This window comes from Danio aesculapii, chromosome 13 (genome assembly GCF_903798145.1).
Source record: "Danio aesculapii chromosome 13, fDanAes4.1, whole genome shotgun sequence".
In the NCBI taxonomy this organism is placed as follows: Eukaryota; Metazoa; Chordata; class Actinopteri; order Cypriniformes; family Danionidae; genus Danio; species Danio aesculapii.
Window position 1 is genome coordinate 10780494 of NC_079447.1, and position 21785 is coordinate 10802278.

Here is a 21785-nt window from a genome sequence, read left to right on the forward strand (position 1 = left end):
AAAGGGAAGACTTAGAGTTACAGTGTGTTGTTTAGGTGTTCCCTTTATTTTTGTGAGCAGTTTACTGTACATACATTAATTAGTTTAAAATTTATTTTAAGTCTATTAATGCAAAACTAAAATGTCTTTATTTACCTCTGAATGCTGCGGTGCAGAATATCAAATACAGACTCACTTCTAAATCCACAGTTACACAAACAGCACAAACTGAGCCAGTGTCTGAGTTTCTGACACACTGATGGATGGCCTGATTCTGGTGAGCATCCAGTTTTAGTCCAGTGACCATCAGCTATTTACTTCTGAATAACATTCCCAAAACAGTCCAGTAAGTCAGTGTGTGTGTGTGTGTGTGCGTGTGTGTGTGTGTATATATATATATATATATATATATATATATATATATATATATATATATATATATATAGGATGAAACTATAATTAACAAACGCCACGTCTCCTGGTCATGTTCATTACACAGCGTCTGCTCTCAGTGCAAATAACCTACAGGAAAACCACCAAACACACTTACACCATACAATCACCTCTACAATTACAGTCATAAGAGTACAGTATAAAACACACTGGGGCTCGTCTAGTCAATATGGCATTCAGTAGTGATGGTGAAATGAAGCTTTCTGAACCAGTGAACCGCTCGACTCAATTGTATCAGAAAAAGGTTCGTTACTCGAAGCTTTTCTAAATCAGAGCTCGATGAGGACCTCTACTGGTTAAAGTGTGGGAAAGAACTGGGTTGCAAAAATGTCAAATGTTCACAACTGACCAACTCATTAAAGTAGTAATACTACAACAGTAATATAAACAAATTACTCAATTACTGTAGTTTTTACACATATGGTAGGTTACATTACACCACCGATGACTGTAGTAAAATTCAAGGTATTTAAAAGTATTTACATTTATCGTACTCAAACTGGTCGTTCACCCACCCACTCGTTCCAAGCGGGGATCGAACCGGCGATTCCTGCATGGGAAGTGAATGCTCTAAGGATGAGGCTATGGGAGGGAGGCTTTCGGGCCGGCTAGCCTCCGTTACACACCACTACGATATGCAATGGTCTTTAAAGATAGTTGTTAATAATACGCTACTACACTTATGGTTCAAAGGCTGTTTCCTATAAATGACTATTGTATTTTAGTGTAATTACTGGTGTGTGCGACCGCTGCAGTGCTTCGAAACAGTAGAAATGTATGTAATCGACGCCTAATCTCTCGCTATACACTTTACTAACCCATGAGGGTGTTTAAATCAATATTCGAAGCAGTCATGTGGGTATAGGCGAAAATGAAGCTTCGGATGTCACTGATCACGTGATGATGGCAAAACGAATCAAGCTCCGGTACACTGCTTCACTGCGAGATGTATCACATTTTTAATACATGCTTTGAAGCCTCGGCGCACAACGTCACAACACTAGCATTCAGGTCATTCAGGATGACGTTAAAATCAGCGTCTAAGTGTTTTACTTCTTTGCTATATGTTCACATACTTCAGCTTTTTAGTAGCTGCTCATAGTTTTAGTACTCCTCTTGTGTGTTTTCATCTACTGAATATAGTTGCTGACTGAGAGGTGGAGATGACAGACCATGAATGATTTTATATATCAGACAAACGTTCCAATACTTAATGACATTTTCCCAGCTTAAAATAGTTTAATGATACAATGATGCTGATTTCTTAAAGGCTTATTATCCAGTATTTCCATGCAGTTTGTTAAGTGTTGAATGTAGAGACTCACCCGCTTGTCGATGTCATTGTGCTGGAGCTGGACGAAGCGGGCGCTGATGGCAGCGATGTAGCTCTGCTGATTGGAGAAAGCCACTCGACCCGCACCTTTAGGGTATTTGAGCTCTGGGTCGGTGTCAATGCCAGCGTAACACACTCCTCCATACAGCCGGTCCATGATCATGGCCAGCTCCACTGAACACACACAAACACAATATAACAATGACATATTCTCTGATGATATTAATGATATAAATAAAAGGCTATTGCCTGTAACTAAAAAGGGGAGGAGCTACTTTATGTTCAGCCCAGTCTAAATGTTCCAGTTAATGTCATTACACTTCCCAATGAGGTTTCATTAGTTAATGCTAAGGAATTTAATATCAGGAACTTATAATGAACATTACTTGTACAGCATTTATTAATCATAGTTCAACATTAACTAATGCATTATTAAGATCCAAATTCATGCTTGTTAACATTAATGCACTGTGAGTTAACATGAAGTAACAATGAACAACTGTATTTTCATTAACTAACCGAAACTAACATTAACAAATACTGCAAGGATTATATTGTTTATTGATGTTAGTAAATGCATTAACTCTCATTGACCAATGCAACCTTACTGTAAAGTGTGACCAAAAAAAGAGGTGCATTTTAAGGCACCTCGAGGGATATTAAAAGGGATAGTTCACCCAAAAATGAAAATTCTTTTTTTTTTAAAAGATTTATTTTTGGCCTTTTTGCCTTTATTAGATAGGACAGTATTGAGACATTAAGCAAAGATGGAGAGAGAAATGGGGGGAGGCATTTTATGCCACCCATTATATGCCACCCATTATATAATGACTATATAATAGACGTATGCCGATATTCAGTAATTCCTGACATAGTTGTAATAGTTTTATTAAATGGAGTTAATAAGTGATAAAGTCCAGTTGTATTTTTTTATTAATGTTAGCATAACTATAATTCTATTTCTGACTGTGGATTTTAATTCATTAACATCTGCTAATGAGAGTTTTACTTATATAATCCTTAAAATCCTTTTGCAATTTGATGTACTGTATTTAAAGCATTTGTTTACTCTGAACATGTACAACAATAAAGCATTACACTATGTATTTTTTGTTTTTTTACACCTGTTAAAGTATTTTCTGCAGCTATCATGATAAATATCATGATAATACCTCATACTGTGATAAAAGCTTCAGCAGTTAATCGCAACAAGAATATATGATACTAGCAGAAGCCTATAATATAAAAGAAAAAAATCTTTCTTTTTTTATTCCATTAGTCAGTCTATTATGACAGATCTTGCTAAGAGGAAGCTATACTGTATAAGGCAGGGGTGTCTAAACTCTGTCCTGGAGGATTGGTGTCCTGCTGAGTTTAGCTCCAACTTGCTTCAACACACCTGCCAGGAAGTTTCTAGTATATCTGAGAGCTTGATTAGCTGGTTCAGATGTGTTTGATTAGGGTTTGAGCTAAACTCTCTAGGACACCGACCCTCCAGAACAGAGTTTGTACACCCCTGGTATAAGGTATAAACACTGGTGTGATGTTGGGAGATCAGTTTGAGATATTCACCTGCACGCAGAGGTCGAGGAACACCTCCTACAAAGATAGTCTTGCGTGGGTCGAGAGGCTGAGATCCATCCATCACAAAATCACTGTCACTGAGGTTCCACGGGCGAATCTGAACCTACGGAGAAGAAAACTGTTTTTCTCAGAAGAAGAGGTCAGCTCTATTTAAGGAGTGAAGTATACTCAAAACTACTCTGTAACTAAACTTAGAATTTTGTTTATATATATATATATATATATATATATATATATATATATATATATATATATATATATATATATATATATATATTATAACATATTCATATTTATAACATAAATAATAACATATAATTTGTATTTTTAGATAATTAACATATTTTTAAATAAAGGGTGACATAGTGGCTCAGTGGTTAGCACAGACGCGTGGTCACAGCAAGAAGGTGACTGGTTCAAGTTCTGGCTGGGTCAGTTGGCATTTCTGTGTGGAGTTTGTATGTTCTTCCCGTGTTGGAATGGGTTTCCTCCGGGTGCTCTGATTTCCCCCACAGTCCAAAGACATGCTGTATAGGTGAATTGAATAAACGAAATTGGCCACAGTGTATAAGTGCGAATGAGTGTGTATGGGTGTTTCCCAGTACTGGGTTGCAGTTGGAGGGGCATCTGCTGTGTAAAACATATGCTGGCTAAGTTGGCGGTTCATCCCTGATGAATAAAGAGACTAAGCCGAAGGAAAATGAATGAAGAAATATTTTTAAATAAACACAAATATATTTAAATAGGCTAAAATGTTATTGTTAATAATATTGAATGATTAAATCAATGATAATAAAAATATATTTTATTTACACATTTTAAATTTAGTTTCAGGTTTGCAATTGTAATTGCATTTTTTAGAAGCACATTACTATTGATAGTTCGATTTTTTCACATTTGTGTATTTTTTCACTTTATTAATGCAGTATTCAAAATAGATATATAAAAATAAAATATATTTGATACATTAAAACATCCCCTGTTCCCATCCCGTTGCGTTGTTATGTCTATGTGTTTATGTGCTTGGTTGCTGGGGCTGTTTCTCCCCCTGATCTCACACTGCCCTATTTCAAGGATAGTCTGAGAGTTTTTTTTCCACCTCCCTCATCCCAAATGTATCTTATTTTCTCTTTCTAAAAGCTACCTCTTGTCTAACCTGTCTTCCCCTGAAATGTGTGATGTTGGAGTATGGTTGTTTAATTTCACTACATGTAAAAGTATATGTGACAAATAAAGGCTTTATAATCATCAAAAATAGGTTAAATCAAAGGTTCGATGATTTTTGGCAGCTATGGACAGCTTTTTGGCATAACATTATTAATTTCTCCTGATTTTCCATTCTATGGTGCATATTTAGCTCCTAGCCTGACTGTATTATCCTGTATACTTGTTTGCATATTTCCCATTATTTCCTACTGTATAGCTGAGATACAGTTTGTATGTGCTGATGCATTAAAATAACCGCCGATCAATAAAAAAAATAAAAATAATAATAATTTAAATAAATTTAAATGTTATTATTAATATCAATGTAGTAATGAAAATAATATTATTAATAATACTGAATGATAATAAAAAGTATTAAAAGTAAAATTGTATTATATTTATATTAACTTTAAGATGTATTTTATTTCAGTTAATGTGCATTTTATTTCAAATAGCAAAACTAGTTTTAGTATGTTTTGGTTGTATTTTAGTTTAGTAGTAATTAACTCTTACAGACTTAGGCTTTCTTGAGAGCATTTATAAAGTATGTACTACAGTAGAATAAAAAAAAAAAACTACTTAAAAGCCATGAACTTGCAAAATGTATTCACTAGAATCATTTTAGTAGCATATAACTATTAAACTATTCATTTATAGTAGGTTTTCTTTCTTATTTGTGTGTTTTATTTGTGTACTTTTTCTATTCAATTAATTTATTATTTATTTTAAATATAATAATTCTCATAACATTTGCCTCATAAGATCTCATAAAATCTCTGAAAACAACAAAAAGTTGTTAAAAAATGACTTCTATGTCAATCTTTCTGAAATATGTCCATTGTATGTAGTCCTCCAGTCTAGAAAAGGTGCTATGATGGCAGACGCTTCACTCACTGGTTTGTCTTTAATGGTGGGACTGGAGACACACAGGTAGAGCTTTCCATCTTCCTCAATGCAGGCGTCGATGAGGGCCTGAACCGAACTCTCTTCCTGGAACAGCAGGAAAGCATAACCTGCGAAAGGAAGAGCATGAGAGATGAGACAATCTCTGGCTGAACGCAGAGGCTAAGTGAAGCCAAGAGAACAAACACTTGAGCTGAGAGATTCAGGAAACACACCATCACTGCAGACGCCAGAAACACTGCAAACAACCAGACTAACAGTAACTAGCAGTTAACACTCGCTCCATCACACACGTTCAGCATGATTTACACAACAAACACACACAAAAGTGACATTTAGTGTACACTGAAAAAATGGATTAATTGGATTTACTTAATTTTATTTAAGGTAAGTAGCTGCAAATGGTTTATATGGGCTGAAATTAAACAAACCAATTAAATTTAGTAATGTTCAGCTTAATTTGTTTGTTTAAATTTAGCCCATATAAACCATTTGCAGCTACTTACCTTAAATAAAATTAAGTAAATCCAATTAATCCATTTTTTCAGTGTAACAGCACAGCCGCAAAATACTAATAAGTCATTGTCATGTAAAATCTTTACATTTACATATCCTGCTGGAAGTAGCCATCAGATGATGGGTACACTGTGGTAATCAAGGATGCACATGGTCAGCAACAATACTCAGGTAGCATGTGGCCTTCCACTGCTGCCTTAAGGTTCAACATGTTGTGCATTCAGAGATGCTCTTCTGCATACCTCGCTTTAACGAGTGGTTATTTGAGTCTGGCCATTCTCCTCTGACCTCTGGCATCAACAAGGCATTTGCGCCCCCAGAACTGCCCCTTACTGGATATTTTCTATTTTTCAGACCATTCTCTGTAAACTCTAGAGATGGTTGTGCATGAAAATTCTAGTAGATCAGCAGTTATGAAATACTCAGACCAGTCCGTCTGGCATCAACAACCATGCCACGTTCAAGGTCACTTAATAAATCCCCTTTCTTCTCCTTTCTGATGCTCGGTTTGAACTGCAGCAGATCATCTCGGCCATCACTACATGCCTAAATGCATTGAGTTGCTGCCATGTGATTGGCTGATTAGAAATTTGTGTTAACAAGCAGTTGGACAGGTGTGGCCGGTGAGTGTATAATATATGTCAAACATAATATATACACTCAATTATAATGAAGCATTATTTGCAGATTTCACTAGACATTTTATTTTAAATAGTAAAACAGACACTTTATTTACATTTGAAATACAACGTTTATTTTTCTAAAATAACATGAATATTCTCATAAAAATAGGTAAATATAATAAAATAAAATAAAACAAAATATAATACAATATAAAATAATATTATATATAATAATATAAAATATAATATAGTTTCCCCCACAAGTCCAAAGACATATGCTATAAGTGAATTGGGTAAGCTAAATTGTCTGTAGTGTATGTGTGTGAATTAGAGTGTATGTGTGTGAATGAGAGTGTATGGGTGTTTCCCAGTGATGGGTTGTAGTTGGAAAAGCATCTGGTGCATAAAAACATATCCTGGATAAGTTGCCAGTTTATTACGCTGTGGCGACCCCTGATTGATGAAGGGATTAAGCCGAAAAGAAAATTATTGAATGAATAATGTAATATAATACATTTTTATTTTACAATAAAAAAAAAATTATAGCAGTTTACAGAATAAATTAAAAAAATATATTTCAATCAACTTTTTTTCAGTGCCAATATTTTAACCTCAGAAGAGTTAAGAAAGCAAGATTTTTTCAATCACAACAGATTGATAACACTGACCATATATCATGTTGTGGAAAAGAGGACAAAATGTTTTATTTTTTAATTTGTGAGAAATACTTTTAGTATTTTTAAAACAAATATTAAAATCTTACTCAACCCCATTCCTACTAAAGCAATAATAGAAAGAAGTATTTTCAAGTGGTTTCTTCAGTTTTTTCTATGGCTATAGACAGTAGTACATTCTTCAGTGAGGGCACAAAAACTGAGGTAATGTGGGCGGGGCATTTGTGGGTGGGGCGGGTTTATGGGCAGGGCTATCATGAGGTGAATTCAGGACAGAGTGTTTCCTGCAGCTGAAAAACAGAACACTGGAGAAAAAAATCTGGAGTGTGTCATTATGAAATATTATAGTCACGATTTTCATTCAACTGAATCTTCAAGCTAAAGAAATCCAATAGTATCTAATAGTCTAATAGTGTCTAATAGTATAACAATTCCTGACTCATGTATGTTAATTTATCACGGATTTCAGCTGAACTTTAATGCCGCACATGAGATTATTCATTTTATAAATCAACAAAGAGTGGTTATTGACTAAAGTTTTCCTGTCACTTTCATCCTGTTACTGTGTACACATGCTGCCTGTGTATGTATGTGTGTGTGTGTGTCTGTGTGTGAATTAGTGCCGTCCAACATTGTGCTAGTTTGAGAAGCTCAGGACGAGAGCCAGCAGAAAGAAAAGAAAAGCACACGGTGTTCTGCCTCAGGGAAACAGACAAACAGAAATATGAACAACCTTGGGGAAGTGAATCAAAAGAAACTTCAAAAGACATCAGAGAGCTTGATGTACAAGCATCAGAGGTATGAGAGTTAGGGGTTTCATCTCCAGAGACTGAAATCATCTATACGTCTAATAAATGAATGCAGAATTTAATGGGATTTTGCTACTTGGTGGGAGATTTTAATGAATAATAAGTACATTTTGGGGCAATTATTCAATAATGTAAACATTTAAATACAGTTAACATTCAAAGTGAATCAAAAATGTTTTTCAAAATGGTCCTTGGACAAGAATAGGTGTTTTTCAAAAGTTTTAGGACAACTTTGATGAAAGTTAAGGTATAATATAACATTATTAACCATTTTTCCTCTTCACACTAAAAACCTTAACCTTTTTAAAACCCCAATAGTTTGTTTTTTTCTAAAGCCAAAGGAAGGCAAGGCAAGTTTATTTATATAGTACATTTCATAAACAGCGGTAATTCAAAGTGTTTTACATGAACAGGTATAAAAGAGACAAGTATATAAATAAATAAATAAATAAAAACAGATAATATGAAAACAGTTTAGAGACACCAGTGTATCATATTTTCTCATTTTACTCTGGGACTACCCCATGGTTAACGGGTATTGATCTCAGCCAAATGCCAGAAACTTTAACCCCTCTGCAACAGTTATCTGTGGCGAGTCATCGTCTTGGATCTCACTTATTGTAATTATGCTGCTATCCCACAGAGACAGATCTACCAGTATGGTGATTTGGCCCAAGTTAAGATTTTTAACTGCCCAATTAGATACAAATAACTAAAAACTAAACAAATAATATAAAAACAGATAAAAATAAAACAGATAAAAATACATTCTATATTTTTGTATTGTTTGTGTGTGTGTGTGTGTGTGTGTGTGTGTGTGTGTGTGTGTGCGTGTGTGTGTGTGCGTGTGTGTGCGTGTGTGTGTGTGTGTGTGTGTGTGTGTGTGTGTGTGTGTTTTGACTTTTTCTTTGTAATTTTTTTAGTTCAAGAATTCATGCCTTTATAGTTTTACAAATTTTATTGTAGTTATTTTTAGTAGATATTTTAGTTTATTTTAGTTTACGGGAGTATTTGGGTTATTTTAGTTTACCAGGTAGAACTGGCAGGTTCTTAGTTTCTTGGCAACCAGCTTAAATAGCTTAAACAATAAATACCAATGTATGTTTCTACTTCACCCTTAATCAGTATTATATTACTTTTTAAAATAGTTAAATAAATATTTAAAAATCTGAATAAATATATTTATATATATATATATATATATATATATATATATATATATATATATATATATATATATATATATATATATATATATTCTCTCCGGACACTTTATTAGGTACACCTGTCCAACTGCTCGTTAACTCAAATTTCTCATCAGCCAATCAAACAGCAGCAAGTCAGTATCTGTAAGCGACAGTTTTGTGGGTTTGAGCTGATAGAAAGGCAACAGTAACTCAAATAACCACTCGTTACAACTGAGGTATGCAGAAGAGCATCTCTGAATGCACAACACATCCAACCTTGAGGCAGATGGGCAACAGCAGCAGAAGACCACAACGGGTGCCAATCCTGTCAGCTAAGAACAGGACACTTAATATTTAACAGGAAACTTAAAAAACTAAACATAATTCTTCACTTTCACCTATTGGTGAATTTTTTTCCTCTCCACTGTCGCCACTGGCTGGCATGGTTCAGGATCTGTATCGGGATCTGTGCATCAAGGATTTGCTCTTCAGTGTTTGGACTCTTAGTAGTGATTATTAACCACACTGAACTGAGCTAAACTGAACTGAACTTAAACACTGAAAACTGAACTACACTGTTTCAATTTACTATGATATTCAATGTGAAGCTACTTTGACACAATCTACATTGTAAAAGCGCTATACAAATAAAGGTGAATTTAATTGAATTGAAACTGAGGCTACAATTCACACAGGCTCACTAAAATTGCACAAAAGAAGATTGGAAAAAACGTTGCCTGGTCTGATGAGTCTCGATTTCTGCTGAGGCATTCAGATGGTAGGGTCAGAATTTGGCATCAACAACATGAAAGCATGGATCCATCCTGCCTTGTATCAGCGGTTCAGGCTTGTGGTGGTGGTGTAATTATGTGGGGGATATTTTCTTGCCACGCTTTGGGTCCATTAGTACCAATTGAGCATCATGTCAAAACCAAAGCCTATATGAGTATTGTTGCTCATGTCCATCCCTCCACAGTGTATCTTCTGATGACTACTTCCAGAAGGATAACGCACAATGTCATAAAGCGCGAATCATCTCAGACTGGTTTCTTGAACATGACAATGAGTTGACTGAGATCTGGTGACTGTGGAGGCCATTTGAGCACAATCCAATAGAGCACCTTTGGGATGTGGTGAAACGGGAGATTTGCATCATGGATGTGCAGCCGACAAATCTGCAGCAACTGCATGATGCTATCATGTCAACATGGACCAAAATCTCTGAGGAATATTTCCAGTACCTTGTTGAATCTACGTCATGAAGGATTAAGGCATTTGTAAAGGCAAAAGGGGGTCCAACCCGGTACTCGTGAGATGTACCTAATAAAGTGGCCGGTGAGTGTATAATTTAAGTATTTTTTAATAAGGCTATTTATTTTCTTTTTTTTTTATTTTATTCATTTAGAATACATCCAGTATAGCAACATAAAAATGCTAAATATTTTCTTAGCAACCAGCTGAAATAAAATTGCTTTAAATGTTTTATTCTTTACATTTATTTATTTTATTTCAATGAAAATAATCATTATTTCAGATGTAGTTAACTATAACCAACCGGTCTTTCATCAGAGAATTAGCTTTTGATTTGATGTTGTAATTCATTTATCTACCAGCAGAGGTTGACTAGTTAACCAGCTAAATCCTGACTTCAGCTGCTCGGTGAACAGAACACACTCTCAAATGAAGCTCAGTGTTTCAGATAAGCCTCAGGTAGACATTGAACCCTACTGAACAGGTTTATAGGCTGAACGCTGACCTCTGTTCACCCCGGAGTGAGTCACGACGCTTTACACAACACACTGATGGAAAAATGAGCAGCATCTTCCATTCAGTCAGTCTGGAGCAAAGTTTCACACCAGCTGTCGGTTCAGATATATGAATGCAGAGAGCTCAAGTCATAAATGAAGAAAAATACAGAAGTGCTGCTTGGACACTTGAGACGTTCCTAATGTGTGAAATCACTGCTTTATATAACCATCTATGAAACCGAGAGACATTTACTCATCAATCCACTGAAATCACATTCAGATCAGATCACAGTGAGGATCTTAGCTTGATATTTTATTATGAAATCAGAATATTTGTACATTTCAGAAGTATTTTGGATGGTATATACACACAGGGAAAATGACTAGTTGCAGTATTTATGGCATGAATAAAAAGTTGGAGAAAACATCTAACACAGCAAGCAGTTATTCACTCTAACGGTCCAATCCAATTTTAGGATGACTTTTTAATCTACTTATAATAATTACGTCACAATATTTTATGGTATAGTAATTTTACTGGCCATTTTCATCACAGTTAAAGCTCAGAGCACAGCGCTAGAAGTACAATTTGACAGACAGCTAGATTTTATTATAATTACATATGTGTATGGGGCGGCATGGTGGCTCAGTGGTTAGCACTCACAGCAAGAAGGTTGCTGGTTCAGGTCCCGGGTGGGTCACTTGGCATTTCTGTGTGGAGTTTGCATGTTTCCTTCGGGTGCTCCGGTTTCCCCCACAGTCCAAAGACATGCGCTATAGGTAAATTGAATAAACTAAATTGGATGTAGTGTGAGAGTGTGAATGTGAGAGTGTATGGGTGTTTCCCAGAACTGGGTTGCAGCTGGAAGGGGATCCACTGTGTAAAACATATGGTGGATAAGTTGGCGGTTCATTCAGCTGTGGTAACCCCTGATGAATAAAGAGACTAAGTCGAAGCAAAATGAATGAATGAAAATAATATATATACACATACTGTACTGTATAAATGTATATGTATAATAGCTATTTATTCATTAATAATAATTTTAGTATGTTTAATAGTGTTAATATTGAACTAAACTGATAGATTGTTAAAATTGCAAAAAGCCAAAAAAAAAAAAGGTAAAACATTTTAAATAAAATTAAAATAACAATAAATACTAATAACTAGTAAAACAAAAGTATTACAAAATTTCCAAAAACATTCATTCTTCCATGGCGGGGTGCCACACCAAAATTAATTCCTGCCACGGCGACATTACAGCTTCTCGTTCAAAAAATTAGCTGTTCCTTTTTTTTTTTAATAGCGGGTTATAACAGCACCAAAACTTATTAATAAGGTAAGTGAATTATAACAGTGCAAACTTTTCTGTAATCGTAGTAGTGCTGTGCGTTATTTGTTTAACCCTTTTAAGTTACATGCTGACTGACTGACAGGCCTGCGCGATGCGCGAGGCCAGCAAACACGACGTAGCTTTCAGTTATGATGAACACGGTCTCCATAATTATACTTTATAGATTAAGGTCTATGGTTCTGCATACAATGACTTTATCTTGCTGGAGTTTATTGCCGTTTCACTTTACTTCAGGACGCATCAATGCCATTCTGTAGGTCTATTCTGTAGGTCATTTGTCATTGAAATAATGCCATAGGTAGTTGGAAAATCTGTGTAAAAGGCCTGACGCCACAGCTGGAAAAAATCCTAGAGAAAACACCGCATATATACAGTTGAAGTCAGAATTATTAGCCCCCCTGAATTATTAGCCCCCCTGTTTATCTTTTTCCCCAATTTCTGTTTAAAGGAGAGAAGATATTTTTCAGCACATTTCTAAACATATTAATTTTAGTAACTCATTTCATGATGACAGTACATAATATTTTACTAGATATTTTTCAAGACACTTCTATACAGCTTAAAGTGACATTTAAAGGCTTAAGGTAACCTTAATTAGGTTAACTAGGCAGAAGGGTAATTAGGCAAGTTATTGTAAAATGATGGTTTGTAGACTATCGAAAAAAATATATAGCTTAAAGGGACTAATAATTTTGACCTTAAATGTTCTCCAGAAGAAAAAATATTCTCCAGAAGAAAAAATATTATCAGACATACTGTGAAAATTTCCTTGCTCTGTTAAACATCATTTGGGAAATATATATAAAAAAATAATAATAAAAAAAAAAAAAATTAAAGGGGGGGCTAATAATTTTGACTTCAACTGTCTATGAAGAGTTCATATGCAAAACCCTCTAAATCCATCAGACCTCTTTTTTTTTGTAAATGAGCATTTTCTATCAGGCTCCTATAATTAGGTTCAGAAGTTTCATTTTATAGGTAATGATAAGGTTGATAAATAAAATATCCTTTTTTCATAAATGTCACTTTAGACAATTCTTTGGTTTTTAACAAGGTAGATGTTCATTTTGCGTCAAAACCAGCTTAATCCACTTGTGCTTTTTTTGCAAAAACCTCTAAATCCATTGGGACAAGACAGGATAATTAGATGAAAATAACTAAGGATGCAAATTATTTTACCAAATATAAAACACATTACACAAACCACCAAAAGTTAAAAATACATAAATCTGTCAAGTAAGTGGCGGTTCATTCCACTGTGGCGACCCCTGATAAATCAGGGACTAAGCAGAAGGAAAATGAGTGAATGAAATCTGTCAAGTAAGTGGAATAATCAATAACATTAAAACTGACATTAATTAAATCTTAATCTATTGTCATTTCTGATATTTGGGATTTAGATCTAATGTACATAGAACAATGCAAGCTAAGCTTCTTGGATTCAAATAATGTAGCTAGTGTAAAATGTACAGTGCAAAACATTCTGAAAAAAACTTGTTGTGTTTAAACATTAAAATAAAGTGAATAAAAACATATTTCCCTTGCTATCATGCTATGTGCAAAATGTAAATAAAAATATTAGCAATTAAATTATTTTAGTGTACTGCAAGTAGAACAGAGTAAACATTGAGAAACATCAACATCTGTGCAATGTCCATTTATATAAAAGCTTACCAGACATATAATGTAAAGTAATATAAATAATGTATAGTTTTATATATTATATTTTTATCTTTAAAACATAGCTTACATTAGCAAATACAACACAAAGTAGGCTACTGTGCAAAAAGGGGATGCCTCTCAGACACTTTTAGAAGCTGTTAGGTCTTGATCATCTCTTTTTCGTCTCTTCTATTCATATCATGTCATAGTGACGTCCATGTGAAAAGATCAGCTTTTTGTTTAACTTTCGTCCTCATGAAATGGAGTTGCCGTGTAATGTATAGTAAATCGGACTCATTCAAAGTAGCGTCGCTGCGCAAAAAAATGTTGTGAATGCATGCTACACTTCCGACTGTACAGTGTGTTTTCTTCTTGTAATGCAGAGAGTTTTGAGGTAAGACACGTTTTCATTTGCCATTCAGTCACAGTCGGGCAGTCTCATGCAGTACATCGAACTCCATCTTTTAATATCTAAATCGCAATGGGAAACGTCTCCTCATAAAAGCCGGCGTATCAAAGCGATGTTACATTGAAAACACATGATTCGATTTGTGCCTTCTGATTGGTTCTCGGGATATAGCGGCGTTGTGAGTGGTGTTTAGAGGCTTTTGTAAACAAACTGTTATTTCTGAATGTTGAATTTTTTTATTTATTAACTTACTAATTTACATTGATTACTTTTATATGTTTTTTTATAGTAAAGTTCGGAATATGAATGTTGTTTTACTTTAACATGAATATACTTTGCATTTTGAATGTACTGTAAGTAATGTGTCTGCTTTCATGTTTCAATATAAAATGTCAAAATATGTGCAAAATGATAACACATATTATAAATGATATACATAAAACATTAATTTATAATAACTATTATATTACACTAACAGACAGTTAAATATTTTTTACCATAAAAATCCAAAAATGTAATAAACTAATCAGCATTTTCTGGTATTGATGAACTGATGAAAATGTTTCACTGATATAATAGACACTTACTACATATATTCACATCTATCAATATCTACAGACACACACACACACACACACACACAGACAGACACATCTGTTTTATATATACAGCATTTCTTCTCTCAGGTTTCTACTGCAGTTACTCATGCAGTTGGTTGTGCTGATCTGCAGTCAGTCTCTCCCTCAGGTGTGTGTATCTGTAAGCACTTGTCTGTGTGCGTCTGTTCAAGCCACAGCAATGAACACCTGGAGGCTCTTTAAACTAATGCAGAGAAAACTCTCTCTCACACACACACACACACAAAGAGCTCTGAGCAGATGAGAAATGCAGACTGTGACGTCAAATCCACCGTCACAGACGCGCCACACATCTGCAGCCCAATTAAAAAAGATGATGTCATAATGTCATTACCTTTCGGAGGAAAATAGGATTTGCTTTCCGCTTTATGAGGCCAATCCACCACCAGGTGACCGAAGCGCCGGAAACTGTTGGTGATCTCATCTGCAACAACAACAGAGGATATTCAGGCCGAAAATATGGATTACATCATTTATAATATACATAAAAACAGAAATTAAATTGAATCTGTCCAGATAACATAAAATATTACCTTCACACATCTAGTTTTGTTTTTCTTTGTGTCAATTAGCTGCAGTCAGAGTAGTTACTGGATGGCTTAATGATACAACAAACCACAGTCTTTATAATATAATTGAACAGTCTGCAGATAGAATTTAATTATATATAGAGTTTGAGCAATTTTGCAGTGCTTATGTCATTTTTAAAGTTTTTTAAATGTTTTTATTTTTATTTATACAGATTTTATTTTAAAAAATAAACATAAATATACTAAAAACAAACCAAACACTTAACGACATTTTTGTAATTATACAGAATTTATTTATTTTTTATTAGCTTGTTTTAGGCTTAAATCTTTTCTCATGAATGAACATCATGAAAACTAATGTTTGTTGTACAGTTGGTGGTTCACTTCCGTTACTTGGTACGATTGCATTCATATCAGAAGTGAACTGTACCAGAGTTCGCACAACCCGCACCTTAGACTACATCTTTCAGGTGGACTCTGGTATGGTTCACCGGTGCGCACCTGAGTTCAGACGACAACGTTCACACTATCACCAAAAGTGATAGTGTTCAAGCACACTAAAAACACACAATCTAATATGCATTAAATATTAATATTAATTAACATCCTCCAATCTCGACTCATGTGATTTTGTGTACTGTATGTGTGTTTTTGTGACGTGTTTTTGTGTTTTTTCAGAAAGTAATATAGAGTTGAAGTCAAAATTATTAGCCCCCCTGTTTATTTTTTTCCCCAATTTCTGTTTAACGGAGAGCAGATTTTTTTTCAACACATTTTTAAACATAATAGTTTAAATAACTCATTTAATAACTGATTTATTTTATCTTTGCCACGATGACAGTAAATAATATTTGACTAGATGTTTTTCAAGACACTTCTATACAGCTTAAAGTGACATTTAAAGGCTTAACTAGGTTAATTAGGTTAACTAGGCAGGTTAGGGTAATTAGGCAAGTTATTGTATAATGATGGTTTGTTCTGTAGGCTATCGAAAAAAAATGAGCTTAAAGGCGCTAATAATTTTGACCTTAAAGTGGTTTTAAAAAATTAAAAACTGCTTTTATTCTAGCCGAAATAAAACATATAAGTCTTTCTCCAGAAGAAAAAATACTATCAGACATACTGTGAAAATTTCCTTGCTCTGTTAAACATCATTTGGGAAATATTAAAAAAACAAAAACAAAGGGGGGCTAATAATCCTGACTTCAACTGTATGTATATATATATGTATATATATGTGTACTCTATGAGGACATGGTTAAATGCTTAAAAATCATACTTGGCGTGGTCTTTTGACATTCAAATTTTGCCACAGGCTTCCTGTGATGGTTGGGTTTAGGGGTAGGGATAGGGTAAGACAATATAATAAGTGTTTTTACAATATAAAATACATTTTATATCAAGTATGACTGTATTAGTGTTTCTTGACTTTGTTGATTTACAAGGAGAGTTTTTGAATCACAACAATGACCTTATTATGGTGGTTTATGAGGATTTGTCTGATGTCCTTCTAATTCAAAGCGCTTAAAAATTTTACTTAAGACCTTTTGACATTCAAATTTTGCCACAAGAGGGTTTGGTTCATGGATGTTTTACTGTATAAAATACATTACACCTGAGGAGAGTTCCTGTAAATCCCCAATACCAACATACTTGTGTATATGTGTGTGTTTTTTAAAACATATCAGGACACAAATGTGTATAATATAATGGGTATGACACAGGTGAAGACATGGTGAATTATGAGGACATTGTTAATGCTGATGTTTCAGAAGGATTAAATCATACAAAATGAAAATTTTTTTTTGTTCAAAAAGTAAAGTAAAACTGCACAGTAAGGGGCTGATCACACCGAGCACGCCTTTACGTTCTATGTCACTAGGACGACTGAACCAGCTGGGTATTTTGTGAGAGTGTTGCTGTTGATAATAATATAACTTTAATATCTACTAATATTGTGATATTCAAGATTTATGAAGTCATACAGCTCAGAACAGCAACCACAAGTCTCTCCTTCTTCTTCAAAAGTCTCCCTTGTTGTCTTGGCAACATAAACACTGCAGGCACCTCAACGGAAACCCTGCCTCTGCTTTCACTTGATTGGAGAATAAAAGGGGCAATGGAAAATACAATTTGTACAGTATAAAAACAATATAACTCTTTGGAATGTCCCCACAATTCATAAAAACAAAAGTGTTTATGTATGTTTATGCAATTCATAAAAACACAAATTGTATAATAAGATGGGTACAAGTTGTGCTGTATTAAGGTGGTTTACAAGAACATACCTGATGTCCTTATAATTCAAAACGCTTTAAAATCATACTTAATGCAGTTATTTGATATTCAAATGTTGTCACCGGTTTATGTTGAGGGTCTGGTTTAGAAGTAGGGTTTGGATAGGGCCATATAATAAGTGGCTTTTCCAGTATATAATACATTATGTCTATGCAGAGTCTCTGTAAACCACGAATACCAGCATGCATGTGTGTGTGTGTGTGTGAGATACCTTCATCAATGTCAGGTGGCAGTCCTCCAACAAACACCTTCCTGGAGTATCTCTCCATCCTCTCTCCATTCTGACAGCGACTCGGAGAATTAAGACCCGGAGTCAGAGAATGATCCCCATGACCATCATCCAGGAAAGCGTCCTCAAAAGGAAACAGTGAAGATCGACCTGCACCACATGAACAACAGCAGAGAAAGAGGAGAGGAGGAGAATCACAGGAGAGCAGAACACAGACAGAGAATTAGTGATGATTAGTGAACAAAACATACAATGAAAAACAGCTTCAATTACCTTTACAAAACATTATATAAAACAACAGAATTTGATTATTATTATTAATCTTTATATACTGCTGTTTAAAACATCAGGAGAAGCAATATTTTATGTAGAAAGGATGCATTAAATTGATTAAAAGTGACAGTAAAATGTTCTTTCAAATGTCTCTTATTTAAGAAAATAAAATACAAAAATGTGTCAGTTTTAAAAAAATTTTAGCAGGACAACTTTTTTTCAGCATTGATAGTAATAATAAGAAATATTAATGAAATAATTATGCTAAAAATGCTTTATATTACAAAAATAAATGACAATAAAATATACTGAAGTAGAACACAATTTAGTTTAAATTATAACTATATTTGACAATATTCTGATATCTTTACTATAACTTTTAATCTAAATAATGCAGCCTTGATGAACACGAGAGACATTCAAAAACATTACAAAAACATCCCAAACCCAAATGTTTTAACAGTAGTATACAGATGTTATAATATTATATTTTCATGACATGGATTACAATAAAGTTTGGTTAAAAAGGTTAATTTATTAGATTAGACTTGATTATGGAAGCAATAAGACGCAATAAAGATTTCAGAAAATCATCCATTTGACCACCCATAAAAACTTCAAGTGTTAACTGAAGACATGTAAAAAAAAACACAGATGTGTTCAAAATGATCAAGTAGGCATTCTAGACTCATAAAAACAAAATATGCTCAAAGGCATATTTTCATATTGCAATGCAAAGTGCAGAGATCAGTAAAAAGACCTTTTAAACACAAAACAGATGTTTATGGAAGCATGATTCTGCCATAAAAATGCTCCATTTAATCTCACTGTTCTGACTTTTTCAACTCACAATTGAATTGTATCAACATAATATTATACAGTTATATTCTATAAAGTTATATTCTCACAATTTTGAGTTTCTATCTGAAAATCCTGACTTTATTTCCTACAGTGTCAAGTTTAGATCTTGTAACTCCGACTTTATTTTTCGCAATTCTCATTTAATTTCTCGCAAGTTTGATTTAATTTCTTGCAATTCTAACTTCTCCCAATTACGACTTCTCGCAATTCCGTCTGGCTTCTCACAATTCTGACTTACTTCTCGCAATTTATACTTACTTCTTGCAATTCCAACTTCTTGCAATTCCAACTTGTATCTTGAGATTCTGACTTCTTGCAACTTCGACTTCTCGCAATTCCAACTTATGTCTCACAATTACAACTTCTTGTAATTTTGACTTCTCAGAATTCTGACTTCTCACAATTTTAACTTAATTTCTTGCAATTCCGACTACTTGCAATTCTGACTTCTCACAATTTCAACTTAATTTCTTGCAATTCCGACTACTTGCAATTCTGACTTCTCGCAATTTCAACTTAATTTCTTGCAATTACGAGTTCTTTCTCACAATTGCAATTCTGAGTATACATCTCACAATTTTCACTTTACTTCTCACAATTCTGACTTCATTTCTCACAATTCTGACTTTATTTCTCACGATTGTAACTCTGAATATACATCTCACTATTCTGACTTTATTTCTTGAAATTCTGACTTCATTTCAGGCAATGTTGACTTCTCGGAATCCTAACTTCATTTCTCACAATTCCAACTTTATTTCTCACAATTGCGATTATGAATTTACATCTCATAATTCTGACTTTATTTCAAGCAATTCTGGCTTTATTTCTTGCAACTTCAGTTTAATTTCTCACAATTTTGGCTACATTTCTAGCAATTCTGACTTTATCTCTCGCAATTACTTTATATCTTGTTTATATCTTGTAATTCTGAGCTTCATCTCACGACTACAAGTTCTCACAATCTGGAATTAGTTTTTTCTTTGACTTTACTGTATATCTCACATTTCTAATTTCATATCTCACAAATATTTTATCTAGAGAAAAAGTCAAAGTTGCAAAAAATAAACTTGCAATTCTGAGAAGAAAAGTTGGAATTGAGAGAATATGCAATAAAAAGAAGCATTTCCGTTTTTATTTATTCTGTGGTGTAAATAAAAACACCTTTTTCCTTTTTAAATCTAAATTTCAGTTAATGACAGAGCGTTATTTCTAGTTTTTGAAAGCATATTTTAACATGCAAAGTTATTAAATTCAGTGTCATGATGCGATCTTAATTAATCCGTTTTTTTTAAACCCGTAACTGATATTTAAGCACTTAGGTTTTAGACAAATGGGAAAGGAGTAAAAATAGAAACAAAATATCCATGAAATAAATCCATCATGCCAAACTGGCTACTTTCATTCAGCTTCGTGATCATAGTTGTCAGACATACAGTGGTTGCTGAATGCTAAAAAACAAAGTGTTGATAAATGGTTATGAGAAAAATAGTTAAACTAAAATTCATTCCAACACATATTAGATGTAAATCTCACAGAACAAGATGATAAAATTAGTCCAACTCTTAAAATAAAAAATGCAGCAAAGCCTGATTCATTCCAAATAAACAATATTTGTCAACTTATTAAAAACTGTTAAACATTTTTGTTAGAAAAATCAATGGCTTATCGGACTCCTCTACTGATATGCAACAACACAAAACGAATAATTAGCAGAAATCAAAATTAACATGAATTAATGCCATCACTGCAACAAAAGAAAGCAAATATTATTATGACCCCTCCATCATAAACAACCAACAATTCAGCCCGAGCAAAATTTCTGCCAGCACAAACATGAAGGCGACAGTTTACCTCTTCTGCGACCAAAACTCCTGGCTGCTCGACAGGAGAGAGAGAGAGAGAGAGAGAGAGAGAGAGAGAGAGAGAGAGAGAGAGAGAGAGAGCGAGAGAGAGGAGAGAGAGAGAGAGAGAGAGAGGAGTGAGAGACAGACATCTTTTTTTCAAGCTTGGTTTCATCTGTCATTGCATTATGAAATACTTCATAACGCAACACTAGCATGCACTACATTCTGAGCATGGACGAGATTTTTTAGAGTAATTTTTTTATAGATTGTTTTCTCTTTCAGGTAAAGAGAATCTTCCTGATCAAGACAAAATAAACAAAATTTTTGACATGTTTATATACAGCGGGGAAAATAAGTATTGAACTCGTCTCCATTTTTCTCAGAAAATCTATTTCTAAAGGTGCCAATGACTTGAAATTTCCCCGGATGTTGTTAACAGCTAAAGGAATCCATATAAGAAAAGAAAAGAAAACTAATTTAACCATGGCTAATAAAATTAAATGATGTAGGGAAAAAGTATTAAACACATGAAGAAAGGGAGATATAGAAAGGCAGTGAAAGCCCAGACAGCAGCTGAAATCTCTCAGTAGTTCTTCAGCAACCCTCTGCCCTTCCTCATTGTAAATGAAAATTAACTGCTTCAATCCAACATCTACATTATCAGGATG

General features: G+C 34.0%; 1 protein-coding gene across 5 annotated transcripts in view; it reads right to left on the minus strand.

The window, feature by feature from the left end:
• The window catches only part of cpeb3 (cytoplasmic polyadenylation element binding protein 3), a 121371-nt gene that overhangs the window by 8637 nt on the left and 90949 nt on the right, over window positions 1-21785 (minus strand). For 3 of the 5 annotated variants that reach the window (XM_056471563.1, XM_056471566.1, XM_056471565.1), the window contains exons 5-10: window positions 21125-21148; window positions 18119-18286; window positions 15414-15503; window positions 5450-5568; window positions 3338-3452; window positions 1758-1939 (exon numbers count right to left, since the gene is read on the minus strand). In XM_056471563.1, coding sequence (XP_056327538.1) covers window positions 1758-1939; window positions 3338-3452; window positions 5450-5568; window positions 15414-15503; window positions 18119-18286; window positions 21125-21148 — 698 coding nt within the window. The remainder of the gene's footprint in view (window positions 1-1757; window positions 1940-3337; window positions 3453-5449; window positions 5569-15413; window positions 15504-18118; window positions 18287-21124; window positions 21149-21785) is intronic. The other 2 variants (XM_056471567.1, XM_056471564.1) reach the window with 1 other exon arrangement.